Consider the following 16,379-nt stretch of genomic DNA (forward strand, 5'->3'; position numbering starts at 1 on the left):
TGTCTCTGTGGATGTACATTGTATTTTATAGTTGAGTATTATTTTGTTGAACTCCTCACCCTCCTTCCATTAGACTAACGTTAGTCTCTGTGGATGTACTGTACTTTATAGTTGAGTATTATTTTGTTGAACTCCTCACCCTCCTTCCATTAGACTAACTTTAGTCTCTGTGGATGTACTGTACTTTATAGTTAAGTATTATTTTGTTGAACTCCTCACCCTCCTTCCATTAGACTAACTTTAGTCTCTGTGGATGTACTGTACTTTATAGTTGAGTATTATTTTGTTGAACTCCTCACCCTCCTTCCATTAGACTAACGTTAGTCTCTGTGGATGTACTGTACTTTATAGTTGAGTATTATTTTGTTGAACTCCTCACCCTCCTTCCATTAGACTAACTTTAGTCTCTGTGGATGTACTGTACTTTATAGTTGAGTATTATTTTGTTGAACTCCTCACCCTCCTTCCATTAGACTAACTTTAGTCTCTGTGGATGTACTGTACTTTATAGTTAAGTATTATTTTGTTGAACTCCTCACCCTCCTTCCATTAGACTAACTTTAGTCTCTGTGGATGTACTGTACTTTATAGTTGAGTATTATTTTGTTGAACTCCTCACCCTCCGTCCACTAGACTAATGTTAGTCTCTGTGGATGTACTGTACAGTACATTCAATTAGCATGGGTAAAGAAAGATGAATAGACGGCAGGGTAGCCTAGTGGTTAGAGCGTTGGACTAGTAACCGGAAGGTTGCGAGTTCAAACCCCCCGAGCTGCCAAAGTACAAATCTGTCGTTCTGCCCCTGAACAGGCAGTTAACTCACTGTTCCTAGGCCGTCATTGAAAATAAGGAGTTCTTAACTGACTTGCCTGGTTAAATAAAGGTCAAATAAATAAATAAAAAAGACACCTGTTGGTTTAATTGTTAACAGTGTAACTAAATTCTGTACACACAGTGTGCTGCAATGCTGTTTGACTTAATCTCTGACTGCCAAGTCAACCTCCCTCTCTCTGTCACAACAAAGCTCTCAATCATGCCTGGAAATGGCAGTGGCAATTTGGCAATGATGTATCACACTGAGAAGTAAACAACTATTACTATTTAATTCCCTCTTGGGTCTAATATCAGTTGATGATTCATATATGATATTGTTAATAAGGGTATAATTATTCGATTTTGATGCTATAATATTTGATTTAAAGGTTAATTTATTTAATGGAGAATAATCCATAACTGTAACTTTGTTGCAACCTGCAAGTCTGCAACAATGCAGCCAAATATATAGATTGCGTTTAACTGGTGTGCTAAATTGTAGCAATAAAATAATTAGTCATAAAGGTTTAGGACGTGATTTTATGCGGAAGCAGTCAGCGATAAGAATATTGCTTTGAACGCTTACCGTGATTCAGCGACTATGTGGACGTGAGGGAAGGGGAGCAAATGGTGTGAGAACGATTCGACCATTTCCTAAACATGAGTCCGCGGAATTTGTATCAGCAGGGACTCGCATTCCAATGGTGTTGAAATCATCCCACCAGCGAAGGAGACTTCAAATTCAGGAAATTATGGAGCAACGATTTAACGATAAATTGAGTAGAATAAGCTAGCCTGACAGTCTGTGAGTAAAAACATATGCATTTAATCACACGGCAAAATTGTAACATACATTGCAATGTTTTGAAAATAATACTTTCACAAATAATACTGATTTTGTTACTCTTTGAAAAGTGTAGGCCAATGTCTCATGTTACGTAAACCATGCGCCTTCACCCACGGGGTGCGTTATCCTGCGCTTGTGAGCGCAGCAAACTTTGAACTCTTCAAAGATGGCGACAAGCGGTGGGTGAAGTTTGGAGATGGTCCGTCAGTTCTTTGTCGACACATCGGAAAGCCAAAACGGAGCTCTCCTGTTCAGCTACCAATTCGTTGTTGAAAAACACATAGCTATTTCATAATCGAAATTACCGCGAGTGGTTGAGCAACAGAGCCACCTCCGTACTGCGTTTACATTTGTGCGGAGCAGGTAGGCAGAGTGTTTGTTTAGAGGTGGTAGAATGCACCTGTTAGCAGGTTCAAATGCATATTCTTGCCAGTGTGCCCAAGCAGCTTCTTTAGCCTATTCAGTATATTTGAACCTATACATTGTATCATGTTATGTGCATCGATTTTAATGTCTATATTACTGCCTCTCTTTCCCAGGTGTAGAAAATGGAGGGAGAGGTGGGCCTTGTGACCAGTCGCAGTCAGAGAGAGAAGAAAAGATCCTACAAAGATTTCCTGAGAGATGAGGATGAGGATGATGACCTAGTGGCGGATGAGGAACAACTTGTTGTCAAAGAACGCAAATGCAAGAAGTCATACAAGAAGAAGAGGAGACATTCAGGTTTGGAACGCGAATACATCGTGAGCGTGACTATGAAATTTGGAGCAATGGCACCCTGTTCCCTACATAGTGCACTACTTTTGACCATGGTCAGAACTAGTGCACTATGTAAGGAATAGGGTACCATTGGGACGCACATCTCCCTGTAATTTTGTCTCAATCTCATAGGTGCTGCATCTGTTCTGTACTCTTTACAGGTGACCACACCCACCCCCACAGTTGGACCAATGGCAGTGCAGGACCGGAGTTGTATGTTCTCTCCCATCACCAGTACGACCACCAGACCTGTGAATCACCAGACGAATGGTTGACAGAAGGGGAGAGATTTGAGGAAGTGAGTGAATAGGTGGGGTGAGTCTCCATTTTATGTCCTTGATTCCTTGCAGCCTCAGACATTCTCCTCTAATGAGGTTTAAGAAGGAGTCAAGGAGAGAGGAATTGAGATTCACCTGGGGACTAAGGCCTCTTTCTGGAGATGGTTAGTAAGAGGAAGACCAAGTTGCCCTCTAGACACTGATCTAAATTATGTCTAGCATTTCCCCACTAGTGATTAATGTTAAGGATATAGGGAGGGTGTACTGATCCTAGATCTGTGTCTAAAAGAGCAGCTTCTAGGTGTTATTGTGTAAAATGGACAGCAGAGGGCAGTGCTTGGTAAGTTTCCTTCCACTGATCTTCTTTTCTGCTTCTTACTCATCCCCCCCCCCCTCTCCCAGAGTAGGGAGGAGTCTACCATGCCTTCGTTCTGGATGTACATGGACGACCAGCAGAACGAGATAAGAGCGGAGGCCTCTACAGCTAGTTGCAGTCTCATGACCCCTGATACCACAGACTCACCCATGTTGACAGGGCCTGAGGTAGACCCAGTGAACGCAGCGGCCCACCTACAGCTGCTGGGGGAATCGCTGTCTCACATTGGCCACCGGCTTCAGGGAACTAAGGTGGGCTGGTTGAACACTGTTGGTTTCATTGTCCTCACACTGAAAGGCTACTGAATACGGACATGTCATGATAACATTGTTTCATTGTCCTCACACTGAAAGGCTACTGAATACGGACATGTCATGATAACATTGTTTCATTGTCCTCACACTGAAAGGCTACTGAATACGGACATGTCATGATAACATTGTTTCATTGTCCTCACACTGAAAGGCTACTGAATACGGACATGTCATGACAACATTGTTTGATTGTCATAACACTGAAAGGCTACTGAATACGGACATGTCATGATAACATTGTTTGATTGTCATAACACTGAAAGGCTACTGAATACAGACATGTCATGATAACATTGTTTGATTGAAGTTGCTGATAGTTTGATGAATCTCGCTCTCTTTGGCCCTGACCCTCCCTTTATTTCTGTCTCTTTCCCTGTCGGTGTCTCTTTCTGTATCTCTCTAGGAGATGATGGCAGTGTCAGGTAGTCTGTCTGTGTTACTGGACTCTCTACTGTGTGCCCTGGTTCCCCTGGCCTGTCTCACCTCTCTGGTCCCCGAGCTACGCAGCTGCCCTTCACACTCACACACACTGGTGAGGCTTACACACACACACACACACACACACACACACACACACAGGCACACACACACACACACACTGGTGAGGCTACACACACACACACACACACACACTGGTGACACACACACACACACACACACACACTGGTGAGGCTTACACACACACACACACACACACTCACACTCACACTCACACACACTGGTGAGGCTTACACTTACACACACACACACACACACACACACACACACACACACACACACATACACACATTCAGTAGCTGTCAAATGATTAGGACCCTCACCACCAACTTCTATTATCCCCATCTTTCTTCTAGGCAGAGACTCTGGACAACATTGCCTATGTGATGCCTGGTTTGTGAAGTCTGTCTGATGAGGAGAAGAGCCTTAACCAGGGCAAACAGGACGTTGTCATACTTTGAAGATGTTCCTTCCTGTCTGTTTGGGGCCTTTTGAAGGGATGGGGGATAAGTAAGCCGTTTGTTTTAAGAGGGGCTTTTAAGCGAACGTCCCAATCTGCACGTCCCGCTCTACTTTACCTCCAAAGTTATCTGGGTTCATATTGAATTTGAAAGATAAACCATTTGTTTAGTTTCATTTGTTCAATTAAAACGTGTTTTGTTCATGCACTCGTTTTGATATTTATCCAACTTGGCAAGAGCTTCTAATCAATGGTTCATGGATTATTGTTCCAGATGAAATACTTTGACTATTTAAGATAATCATTTCCACTTTTGAGCTCTGACTCATCTGACTCAGTGTCTGTTCTCACAACAGCCACATGTTTTTAGACTGTCAGTGTCTGTTCTCACAACAGCCACATGTTTTTAGACTGTCAGTGTCTGTTCTCACAACAGCCACATGTTTTTAGACTGTCAGTGTCTGTTCTCACAACAGCCACATGTTTTTAGACTGTCAGTGTCTGTTCTCACAACAGCCACATGTTTTTAGACTGTCAGTGTCTGTTCTCACAACAGCCACATGTTTTTAGACTGTCAGTGTCTGTTCTCACAACAGCCACATGTTTTTAGACTGACAGGATGTCAGACAATACCGGAGGCGCCAGAGTGCTTCTTCTGGTTCTAGAACTGTAAAACACTGCAGTGGGTTTGGTTCTAGAACTGTAAAACACTGCAGTGGGTTTGGTTCTAGAACTGTAAAACACTGCAGTGGGTTTGGTTCTAGAACTGTAAAACACTGCAGTGGGTTTGGTTCTAGAACTGTAAAACACTGCAGTGGGTTTGGTTCTAGAACTGTAAAACACTGCAGTGGGTTTGGTTCTAGAACTGAAAAACACTGCAGTGGGTTTGGTTCTAGAACTGAAAAACACTGCAGTGGGTTTGGTTCTAGAACTGAAAAACACTGCAGTGGGTTTGGTTCTAGAACTGTAAAACACTGCAGTGGGTTTGGTTCTAGAACTGTAAAACACTGCAGTGGGTTTGGTTCTAGAACTGTAAAACACTGCAGTGGGTTTGGTTCTAGAACTGAAAAACACTGCAGTGGGTTTGGTTCTAGAACTGTAAAACACTGCAGTGGGTTTGGTTCTAGAACTGTAAAACACTGCAGTGGGTTTGGTTCTAGAACTGTAAAACACTGCAGTGGGTTTGGTTCTAGAACTGTAAAACACTGCAGTGGGTTTGGTTCTAGAACTGTAAAACACTGCAGTGGGTTTGGTTCTAGAACTGTAAAACACTGCAGTGGGTTTGGTTCTAGAACTGTAAAACACTGCAGTGGGTTTGGTTCTAGAACTGTAAAACACTGCAGTGGGTTTGGTTCTAGAACTGTAAAACACTGCAGTGGGTTTGGTTCTAGAACTGTAAAACACTGCAGTGGGTTTGGTTCTAGAACTGTAAAACACTGCAGTGGGTTTGGTTCTAGAACTGAAAAACACTGCAGTGGGTTTGGTTCTAGAACTGTAAAACACTGCAGTGGGTTTGGTTCTAGAACTGTAAAACACTGCAGTGGGTTTGGTTCTAGAACTGTAAAACACTGCAGGGGTTTGGTTCTAGAACTGAAAAACACTGCAGTGGTTTTGGTTCTAGAACTGTAAAACACTGCAGGGGTTTGGTTCTACAACTGAAAAACACTGCAGTGGTTTGGTTCTACAACTGAAAAACACTGCAGTGGTTTTGGTTCTAGAACTGAAAAACACTGCAGTGGGTTTGGTTCTACAACTGAAAAACACTGCAGTGGTTTTGGTTCTACAACTGAAAAACACTGCAGTGGTTTTGGTTCTAGAACTGTAAAACACTGCAGTGGGTTTGGTTCTACAACTGTAAAACACTGCAGTGGGTTTGGTTCTACAACTGTAAAACACTGCAGTGGGTTTGGTTCTACAACTGTAAAACACTGCAGTGGGTTTGGTTCTACAACTGTAAAACACTGCAGGGGTTTGGTTCTAGAACTGTAAAACACTGCAGTGGGTTTGGTTCTAGAACTGTAAAACACTGCAGTGGGTTTGGTTCTAGAACTGTAAAACACTGCAGTGGGTTTGGTTCTAGAACTGTAAAACACTGCAGTGGGTTTGGTTCTAGAACTGTAAAACACTGCAGTGGGTATCTTGCTACTTGGGTATAATTTTCCAGGGCCACGTTCATTTGCCAGAAGTTGTTGAACGTTGCAGATCGACTAGAAGTGCCATGAATAGAGCCAATGTGATTCCTGGTTCTACATGTCAAAGAGGCATGTTTGTTCTACGTAGCCTATTTCTGTTAACATTCCAAAACGGTGCGTCCTGCTGTACAGATATTCAACCACACCCGTAGAACTAATCTAGCTCGTAATGTCCCATCACATATACAGTACCAGTCAAACGTTTGGACTCATTCCTGGCCTTTTCTTTACTTTTACTATTTTCTACACTGGAATAATAGTGAATACTAAACTGAAATAACACATGGAAACATGTCGTAACTAAAAAAAAGTTTAAGTCAAAATATATTTTATATTTGAGATTCTTCAAGGTATCCACCCTTTGCCTTGATTAACAGAATGTGACTGGCAGAACGGATGTTGTATGTGGAGGATGAGGGCTGCAGTAGATATCTCAGATGGGGGGGAGTGAGGCCTAAGAGGGTTTTATAAATAAGCATCAACCAGTGGGTCTTGCGACGGGTATACAGAGATGACCAGTTTACAGAGGAGTATAGAGTGCAGTGATGTGTCCTATAAGGAGCATTGGTGACAAATCTGATGGTGGACTTGTAAAGAACCTCCAGCCGCACCCTTACCTGCCCTGTTAAAAAGTCATTTCTGGAAGTTCTTTACTTAATGCCTTTGAGGCAATCCGTTGTGTTGTGACAAGTTAGGGATGGTATACAGAAGACAGACCAAGTCCATATTATGGCAAGAACAGCCCTATATAAGCATAGAGAAACGACAGTCCGCCACTACTTTAAGACAAGGTCAGTCAATCTGGAACATTTCAACAACTTTGAAAGTTTCTTCAAGTGTAGTTGCAAAAACCAAGTGCTGTGATGAAACTGGCTCTCATGAGGACCGCCACAGGAAAGGAAGACCCAGAGTTACCTCTGCTGCAGAGGATAAGTTCATTAGAGTTACCAGCCTCAGAAACTGCAGTGCAAATAAATGTTTCAGAGTTCAAGTAACAGACACAGCATAACATCAACTGTTTAGAGTAGACTGTTAATCAGGCCTTCATGGTTGAATTGCTGCAAAGAAACCACTACTAAAGGACACCAATAAGAAGAGGAGACTTGCTTGGACCAAGAAACACGACCAATGGACATTAGACCGGTGGAAATGTTTCCTTTGGTCTGATGAGTCCAACTTTGAGATTTTTGGTTCCAACCTCCATGTCTTTGTGAGACGCAGAGTTAGTGAACGGATGATCTCTGCATGTGTGGTTCCCACCGTGAAGCAACAGGACAATGACCGTGAACACATCTCCAGGCTGTTTAAGGGCTATTTGACCTAGAAGGTGAGTGATGGAGTGCTGCATCAGATGACCTGACCTCCACAAACACCCAACCTCAAACCAACTGAGATGGTTTGGAATGCAGAGTGAAGAAAAAGCAGACAACAAATGCTCAGCATATGTGGGAACTCCTTCAAGACTGTTGGAATTCCTCATGAAGCCGGTTGAGAGAATGCCAAGAGTGCAAAGCTGTCATCAAGGCAAAGGGTGGCTATATGTTTTGATCTGTTAAAATTTTTTTTGGTTACTACATGATTCTGTATGTGTTATTTGGTGGTTTTGATGTCCACTATTATTCTACATTGTAGAAAATAGTAAAAATAAAGAAAAACTCTTAAATGAGAAGGTGTCCAAACTTTTGACTGGTACTCTAGATTGGTACCCACTCTCTTCAGCGTAGGCCATCGCCACCCATGTACCCCTCATTGGCTGTGGTGAACGTTTGGCGTGAGTGTCACTGTTTACCACTCAGCCTCTCCACGGAATACCTGGTGGCCTCTGAACAATAGAGCCAGAGAATGTTGGTGTGTTTCAGCGTGCGCGAGAAAGGGAGGGTGTACTAGGTAGACCGGTGACTCCCTAATACCGACACTCCTTAATCCATGTAGTTTGGCTGTATTTAGAGGTTGATGAGGAAGGATAGGTGTTGCCATAACAGACTGATAGAGGTGAGGAGGGTTACACAGGAGAGACAAGCCGGTTCAGAGCGACTGGGTTCATCTGAGAGAAGGAAGGAGAAGACACAGGGATACAGACAGAAAACCCAGCAACCCGTTCCAACAAACTCCTACCTGGGTAAGGGGGATACCTCAGTAGATTTAGGTGGTTGATGTGTGTACCGTGTATGTCAGCCAGGAGGGTTCTTAAAACGGAACATATCATAGACTGTAAGGTATTTAAAAGCCTTGAATTTCTTCATATTTCACATGATCTAATCTAAATCGAAGACGCCTGTGAAAGTGAAGCTGTTGCTACAGTACTGTTTCTCCTACACCTCGCGGAGGTCTTCATTTGACCTCAACCCCTGATGCAATGCCACCCTGCCATGTGTAGGCAGTAAACGATATGGTTGTTTAAACTGATCATAATGCACAGCATCAGGTCTGGTCCAGTTTCCCTGCTATAGGAGAACAGGAGTGTTAAGAGTTCACAGGACATGGTCGTCTGTGGTTAGAAACACGGGACATAAACAACAGGTTGTCAGGGCGTGTCTAACTGAAGTAGATCTACATATGCTGTATATGTCGTACTGTTTGTGCGGTTTTTATGTTCTGGTGCTGTGAGCTTGCAGTGTACATTGTGTGTTTGAGTATTACTCCGCACGTTGTTCTGAACAGAATGTAGTTGGACAGGCCTGGCAGGGGTATGTCGTTGGACAGGCCTGGCAGGCGTGTGGGGGTGTGGCTGGAAATTGGTCACCTGTGCACATGATGCATGCACACACAATGAAAGAGAGATGGGGGAGAACATTTGGTTTGACACTACACAGGCAGATCAGTGAACACAGACAATACCTCACCTGTAACTTGAATCTTTGCATCTCTGATACACACATTCCAATTGAAAGATAGATACACACACACCAGACACACTGCTTCAAAGGTGTTCACTGACAGTAAGCATTTATTTGTAACACCTCTTCTGGGTTATCTTTTGAATGATAATTGCCACAGGATGACTGACCCAGGTTAGATGATAAGACAAGAGGCAACCCAGCCCACATTTCCAGTTGAACTTTCAGGTGTGTTAATCATGGCAGTTAGACAGACTGGGTGTGAGAGAGAAGCCTGCGGCTACACACAAAGACACACGCCCTTGTTATTCCCACGCTGATAACTAGTGGTATGGAGAACAAAGTCATTTATTCACACGAATGAACATCATCTTGACCATTGAGCTGTAAGTACTGTAAGTAATACCTCTTCAGTATCTGTAACTAATCTCTCTCTCTTTCAGCTATGACTGACGTCCTCCCCGGCAGCCATGCCAGAACTCCAGAGCCAGAGCTCCGCCTGGTCCTCCTCGGGACCATCGGCTGTGGCAAGACCCTGTCAGGAGACACCCTCCTGGGCCAGTCCTCCTCCGGCTCTCCTTCCTCCTCTGGTTCTTCCCCCAGGCTTTGCCAGCTGAGGCCTGGGGCCTCCGAGGGCCGGAGGTTGACCGTGGTGGAGGCCCCTCGCTGGTACTGGAGCGGGGGCCACATGGAGGCTGGGGTGAGGAAGGAGACAGAGAGGGTACTTGAGCTGGCTGCCCCGGGGCCACACGCCTTCCTGCTGCTGGTTCCTGTCGGCCAGTTCACAGAGGTGGGTCTAATAATTCTCTAATCGTTCAGAGAAGTTCTATGTTTCTTTGTTATTGCGTCTCTGGTGTTTTGTCATGTAGTTTTACTACGGTGTTGTGAGTCCTGAACAGTCTCTGTGTTATTTCCTTTTGTTTGACTTAATGATGCACATTGTGCTTATGAATACCATGTATTTGCATCGTTTTAATTGATCCAGGTGGAGCACAGAGTGCCCGCTGAGCTGGAAGAGGTGTTTGGGGAGGGGGTGTTGAAACACACCCTGGTGCTGTTCACCTGTGGAGACTACCTGATGGGCCAGGGGGCGGGGCAGTACCTGGAGGGAGAGGACCCTGGGCTCAGGGAGGTGATTGACAGGTGTGGGGGCCAATACCACGTCCTCAACAACCGCCGACCGCAGGACAGGGAGCAGGTCAGGGAGCTGCTGGAGAAGGTAACCATGACAACCCTTCCATCTTATAATGATAGTGATGACAGTGGATCCAATTGATGTAGTGCCTGTATGTGCTTCTTCTGTCAACTTGTAGGACCCACCCACTTTATTGACACATCACTTTATTGACACATCACTTTATTGACAAATCACTTTATTGACACATCACTTTCAAATACTTTATTACTATGTCCACGGAATGTTGCAAATACGTATAACCACCCTGTTGGTATTGTATATTTGAGGCACTGTGCTTTATTTCAGGTGGAGGACATGGTACAAAAGAACAGAGGATGCTACATACGACAAAACACCCTGCAGAGAGAGATGGAAGAACAAGGGAGGGAGAGAGAGAGGGAACTGAAGGAGAAGGTGGAAGAACAAGGGAGGGAGAGAGAGAGGGAACTGAAGGAGAAGGTGGAAGAACAAGGGAGGGGGAGAGAGAGGGAACTGAAGGAGAAGGTGGAAGAACAAGGGAGGGGGAGAGAGAGGGAACTGAAGGAGAAGGTGGAAGAACAAGGGAGGGGGAGAGAGAGGGAACTGAAGGAGAAGGTGGAAGAACAAGGGAGGGAGAAAGAGAGGGAACTGAAGAGGTACAAAGTGGAGGAGAAAGAGACTGTGCTGGAATCTAGACACGTCACAAACACAGAGACACGCAGATATTGTGGAAGCCAGAGAAGAGAGGTTACACCTAACTCTGCTATAGAGAGGAGAAGAGAGGAAGAGAGGGAAGAGATCAAGAGAGGGGAAGAGAGTGAGGAGATGGAAAACTGGAAGGAAGAGATGGAGAAGATAAAGAGGGATGAGAGAAGGAAGAGCAGGAAAGAGAAGGAAGAGATGGAGAGAAAAATAGAGGAAGAGTGGGAGAAGAGAAGAAAAGATGAGATGGAGAAGAGAAGGAAGAGAGAGAGGGAACTGAAGGAGAAGGTGGAAGAACAAGCGAGGGGAGAGAGAGAGAACTGAAGGAGAAGGTGGAAGAACAAGCGAGGGGGAGAGAGAGAGAACTGAAGGAGAAGGTGGAAGAACAAGCGAGGGGGAGAGAGAGAGAACTGAAGGAGAAGGTGGAAGAACAAGCGAGGGGGAGAGAGAGGGAACTGAAGGAGAAGGTGGAAGAACAAGCGAGGGGGAGAGAGAGAGAACTGAAGGAGAAGGTGGAAGAACAAGCGAGGGGAGAGAGAGGGGAAGAGAGGTGGAAGAACTGAAGGAGAAGGTGGAAGAACAAGCTGAAGGAGAGGTGGGGGAGAGAGAGGGAACTGAAGGAGAAGGTGGAAGAACAAGCGAGGGGGGAGAGAGAGAGAACTGAAGGAGAAGGTGGAAGAACAAGCGAGGGGGAGAGAGAGGGAACTGAAGGAGAAGGTGGAAGAACAAGCGAGGGGGAGAGAGAGGGAACTGGAATCTAGACGCGTCACCAACACAGAGACACGCAGATATTGGGGAAACAGGAAAAGAGAGGTTACACCTAACTCTGTTATAGAGAGGAGAAGAGAGGAAGAGAGGGAAGTGATCAAGAGGAGAAGGGAAGAGATGGAGAGGAAAAGAGAAGAAGAGATTGAGAGGAGAAGGGAAGAGGGGGAAGATATGGAAGAGAAAGTGACTGTGAAACCCTTGGTTAACTGTCTTCAATCAACACCAGCACAACAGCAGCAGTCAAAAAAAACCCAGAATGGTGGTCCAGCACTGTTCACAAGGATCCCTAGTTTCCATCTGACTGAAGGTAAAGACCCATTTTGTATGGAAACTGTCCACTAGTCACACTTCGGTATGGATATATATGTCCATTACTCAAACCAAGCTCAAACAAACTACTTTGACACTGAAAGTAATGTGTGGCAATGAAGGGTTGTTCACTAGACTGTGTTCCTCTGTTGTAACTCTGTTGTAATCTTTTTGTCTCTAGAGGGCGATATACTCTCACAGCTGTCCGAAATCGAAGCAAAACCAGCCCAGAAAGTTGTTAATACCTGTAAGTCACATACTTCTCAGTGTAACACAACAATGTCAATTATGGTGTTCTTTAACTTTTCCCCCATTTCATCTGAATGTGAGAAAGATCTAAAAATACTGTCTGTCCTTGTCAGTCTGCCACAGAATCAACAGCTTTGGAGTGATCTAAACATACTGTCTGTCATTGTCAGTCTGCCACAGAATCAACAGCTTTGGAGTGATCTAAACATACTGTCTGTCCTTGTCAGTCTGCTACAGAATCAACAGCTTTGGAGTGATCTAAACATACTGTCTGTCCTTGTCAGTCTGCCACAGAATCAACAGCATTGAAGTGATCTAAACATACTGTCTGTCCTTGTCAGTCTGCCACAGAAACAACAGCTTTGGAGTGATCTAAACATACTGTCTGTCCTTGTCAGTCTGCCACAGAATCAACAGCATTGGAGTGATCTAAACATACTGTCTGTCCTTGTCAGTCTGCCACAGAATCAACAGCTTTGGAGTGATCTAAACATACTGTCTGTCCTTGTCAGTCTGCCACAGAATCAACAGCATTGGAGTGATCTAAACATACTGCCTGTCCTTGTCAGTCTGCCACCGAATCAACAGATTTGGAGTGATCTAAACATACTGTCTGTCCTTGTCAGTCTGCCACAGAATCAACAGCATTGGAGAGAAGACAACCACCTCCTCCTCCTCCCAGTCAGAGTTGCGTGTGGTTCTGCTGGGTAGGTCAGGGTCAGGGAAGAGTGCAGCAGGTAATATCATACTGGGGCGGGAGGAGTTTGTGTCTCGACCAGACATTACCACAGCCGTCACTCAGGACTGTCAGAAGAGCAGGGCCCTCGTTGCCGGGAGACGGGTTAGTGATTGTTTAATCGTTATTACAGCTTTATTGGGTTTCTATTTTCTTAATCATTGAATAATATGAGGTCTATTGAGGTCTATTGAGGTCTATTGAGGTCTATTGAGGTCTATTGACTTCTATTGAGGTCTATTGACTTCTATTGAGGTCTGCAGTTTGACTTGTTTCAAACTGAAACCCATCAAGTATTATGTCTAAGAATGTTATAGTGTTAATGACTGTAAACACTTTCACAGTAAATGGGGGTCAAGTTGAACTTTTGCGTCAGTAAAATCAATATAGTAGTGACCTTCTAATGACTAGCTACATGTCAGTAATTTCAGACCTCAACAAATCCTCTTCTCCTCCTCTTTATCCTCCCTCTAACCTCCAGGTGGCAGTGGTGGACACTCCAGACTGGTTCCGCTCCGAGCACCCTCCCGATGTGGTCCGCTCCCAGCTGTCGTCCTGTGTGGCCCTCTCGGCCCCTGGCCCCCACGCCTTCATCCTCTGTGTCCCCGTAGACCAACCAGCCCAGGCAGAGCTGCAGGCTCTAGGGGCCCTAGAGAAAGTCTTTGGTCCCGGGGCGGTCCGGACCCACACCCTGGTCCTCTTCACTCACTCCGATCGGTTGAAGGAGAGCGGGAAAGTGGGAGTGGAAGGAGTGGAGAAGTATATCTCCAGCCAGAGGAGAGATTTGTTAGAGTTGGTTAAACGATGTGGGGATCGGTATCATGTGATGGAGAGAGGGAGCGGAGGAGAAGGCGAGGAGGAGAGGAAGAGGAGGAGTGTGGGGGAGTTATTGGATAAGGTGGAGCAGACGGTGAGAGAGGGAGGAGGAGAGTGTTTCTCCTGTCCGCTCTTCCAGGAGGCGGAGGATAGGGTGAGACAGAGACAGGAGGAGATAGTGAGGGGAAGAGGAGAGGAGGTGAAGAGACAAGCGCTTCATTCCTACTCCATGCAGCCCTTGAGAGAGACAGAGGAAGATGAGGAGGAGAATGAGAGAACGAGAGAGGAGGCGGAGAAGAGTGTGAGCGCCCTGGAATTGGAAAATCTTCCCTCGCTCTCGTCCTCTCCTGCATGGTATTCGTCGCTCCTTCGCTCGGTGTGGGAGAAGGTGGGGGCGGGAGCGAGTAAGGTCCCCAAGCTGACGGCTGGAGGTGCGCTGCTGGGTGGGGTGGTGGGCGTGTTCTTTGGAGGGCCCATAGGGGGAGCTATAGGGGCCACTGCTGGATCTGTGGTCACTGAGGTGGGGAGAAGGAGGTTTAGCCAGACAAAGAACTCAGCAGAAGAGACAGATGCCACAGGGAGAATAGAAGGAGAAATCTTGGACAAGGTGTTGAAAACAGAGTGAGAGAGTCAGATCCGCACACGTTGATATGGATGTACAGTACAGCATGTTATGAGAGATTATTTGATAGGTTTCTACCTATGATATATATCCACCTGTGACCGTGCAGACGTTGTATATATCTGTGATTATAAACTGGGTTGGTCGAGCCCTGAATGATGATTGGCTGACAGCCATGGTATATCAGACAGTATACCACGGGTATGACAAACATTTATTTTTACTGCTCTAATTACATTGGTAACCAGTTGATAATAGCAATAAGGCACCTCGGGGGTTTGTGATATATGGCCAATATACCATGGCTATATACCACGTTGCGTCGTGCCTAAGAACAGCCCTTAGCCGTGGTATATTTTCCATATACCACACCCCCTCGGGCCTTATTGCTTAAACATAATGTTGGTAATATTGTATATCTGTGAATATAATGTTGGTAACATTGTACAACATATACTGATGTTTAAGTTGTTTTGCAGCAAATACCGGTTCTCATTGACTATTTCAATGTTTTGTTGTATTTCTTTTCCAGCTATTACAATTATGACTTGTTAAATAACTCACATGTGCTACGTCATTATTATTCAAATTACATTCAACATGGTTTCTATAAATGTTAAACTACTATTGTGCATATAGTTAATGGGTTTATTAATGCTAATAAAACACATTGCATGATAATATCATTCAGTTGGGTTTGAAGGCCTACAATATGTAATAAAACCCAGAGGGGAGGCAGAGGCAAGGGGGTATTATCTCCATGTCCCAGACTGCTTTGCCTCACCCTCCAGGCCTCTTGTATCAGTTGGTCTGGTTAGAGCAGGTCTAGGACACCACCCCCTACCACACCAACCACCTCTCCCCTGTGTGATCTGATCCTCAGGGGCCTCCGTAGTTCACCCTACAAGCTCTCACAGTCTCACGTCAGAATTAGACGTTCATCCATGTTTCTCAAACGTCAAATTTCAATGTGTTTGAGGTTGAGTTTAGGCGTTAACATGAATGGTTCATGTAACGATTAAGGTTTGGCATAGGCTTAAAACAAAACAACTTTATATCACTGGATTCGAACATGCAACCTTTGACCCTTTGGAACCACAGACAGATGCTTATGCTCATCTACAATGCCCTAGAAAAGCCCAAAACCTTGGCCGGCCATGGAGCGCACCACTGTTGGCCTGCACGGAGGGAGCCGGCCGTGGTGGAGCCAGCCATGGAGCGCACCACTGTTGGCCTGCACCGAGGGAGCCGGCCATGGTGGAGCCGGCAGTGGTGCGCACCACTGTTGGCCTGCACGGAGGGTGCCGGCCGTGGTGCGCACCACTGTTGGCCTGCACGGAGGGTGCCGGCCGTGGTGCGCACCACTGTTGGCATGCAGTTGGCCTGCACGGAGGGAGCCGGCCGTGGTGCGCACCACTGTTGGCCTGCACGGAGGAAGCCAGGGCCAGGTTGGCAGTCAGAGATGGAGGCTAGAGGCAGAGGCAATAAGGTTATGTAACCAGTCCTTCCTGTTGTGTCAGAACGACCGGGTGTGGTGGGGGGTCTGAGAGAGAGAAAGGGAGAGGGAACGAGGGCCTTTGTGGCTGATTTTCTCTTATTTCCGCCTCTTTTTTTTGCCCTTCCCTCTCTCCCCTCTTCCATGCATGT

The 16,379-nt window shown here is 45.5% G+C and overlaps 2 protein-coding genes across 52 annotated transcripts; both read left to right on the forward strand.

Moving 5' to 3' along the window:
- Nucleotides 1-1,437: 1,437 nt before the first annotated feature.
- LOC127919491 (HMG domain-containing protein 4-like) lies at nucleotides 1,438-4,553 on the forward strand. 2 transcript variants are annotated; one of them, XM_052503089.1, is made up of 6 exons: nucleotides 1,438-1,618; nucleotides 2,200-2,383; nucleotides 2,581-2,717; nucleotides 3,100-3,324; nucleotides 3,791-3,919; nucleotides 4,242-4,553. In XM_052503089.1, exons 2-6 carry the CDS (start codon nucleotides 2,209-2,211, stop codon nucleotides 4,284-4,286), a joined length of 711 nt encoding a protein of 236 aa, XP_052359049.1. In that variant the 5' UTR covers nucleotides 1,438-1,618; nucleotides 2,200-2,208; the 3' UTR covers nucleotides 4,287-4,553. The 2 variants fall into 2 exon arrangements, with proteins under 2 accessions (XP_052359049.1, XP_052359048.1); XM_052503088.1 differs by lacking the exon at nucleotides 1,438-1,618 and adding an exon at nucleotides 1,788-2,023.
- A 3,855-nt stretch (nucleotides 4,554-8,408) lies between these two features.
- LOC118375206 (GTPase IMAP family member 8-like) lies at nucleotides 8,409-15,291 on the forward strand. Of its 50 annotated transcripts, none has more exons than XM_052503094.1 (11): nucleotides 8,425-8,656; nucleotides 9,818-10,164; nucleotides 10,360-10,593; nucleotides 10,858-10,965; nucleotides 11,101-11,520; nucleotides 11,565-11,654; nucleotides 11,700-11,744; nucleotides 11,905-12,307; nucleotides 12,491-12,556; nucleotides 13,185-13,399; nucleotides 13,776-15,291. In XM_052503094.1, the coding sequence occupies exons 1-11, from the start codon at nucleotides 8,491-8,493 to the stop codon at nucleotides 14,733-14,735; spliced, it is 3,054 nt and encodes a 1,017-aa protein (XP_052359054.1). In that variant the 5' UTR covers nucleotides 8,425-8,490; the 3' UTR covers nucleotides 14,736-15,291. The 50 variants fall into 50 exon arrangements, with proteins under 50 accessions (XP_052359067.1, XP_052359075.1, XP_052359051.1 ...); XM_052503097.1 differs by having other exon boundaries at nucleotides 11,950-12,307; XM_052503107.1 differs by lacking the exon at nucleotides 11,565-11,654 and having other exon boundaries at nucleotides 8,409-8,656; nucleotides 11,011-11,145; nucleotides 11,655-11,744.
- The last annotated feature ends 1,088 nt before the right edge of the window (nucleotides 15,292-16,379 follow it).

Source organism: Oncorhynchus keta, unplaced genomic scaffold (assembly GCF_023373465.1).
Source record: "Oncorhynchus keta strain PuntledgeMale-10-30-2019 unplaced genomic scaffold, Oket_V2 Un_contig_16796_pilon_pilon, whole genome shotgun sequence".
Lineage (NCBI taxonomy): Eukaryota > Metazoa > Chordata > Actinopteri > Salmoniformes > Salmonidae > Oncorhynchus > Oncorhynchus keta.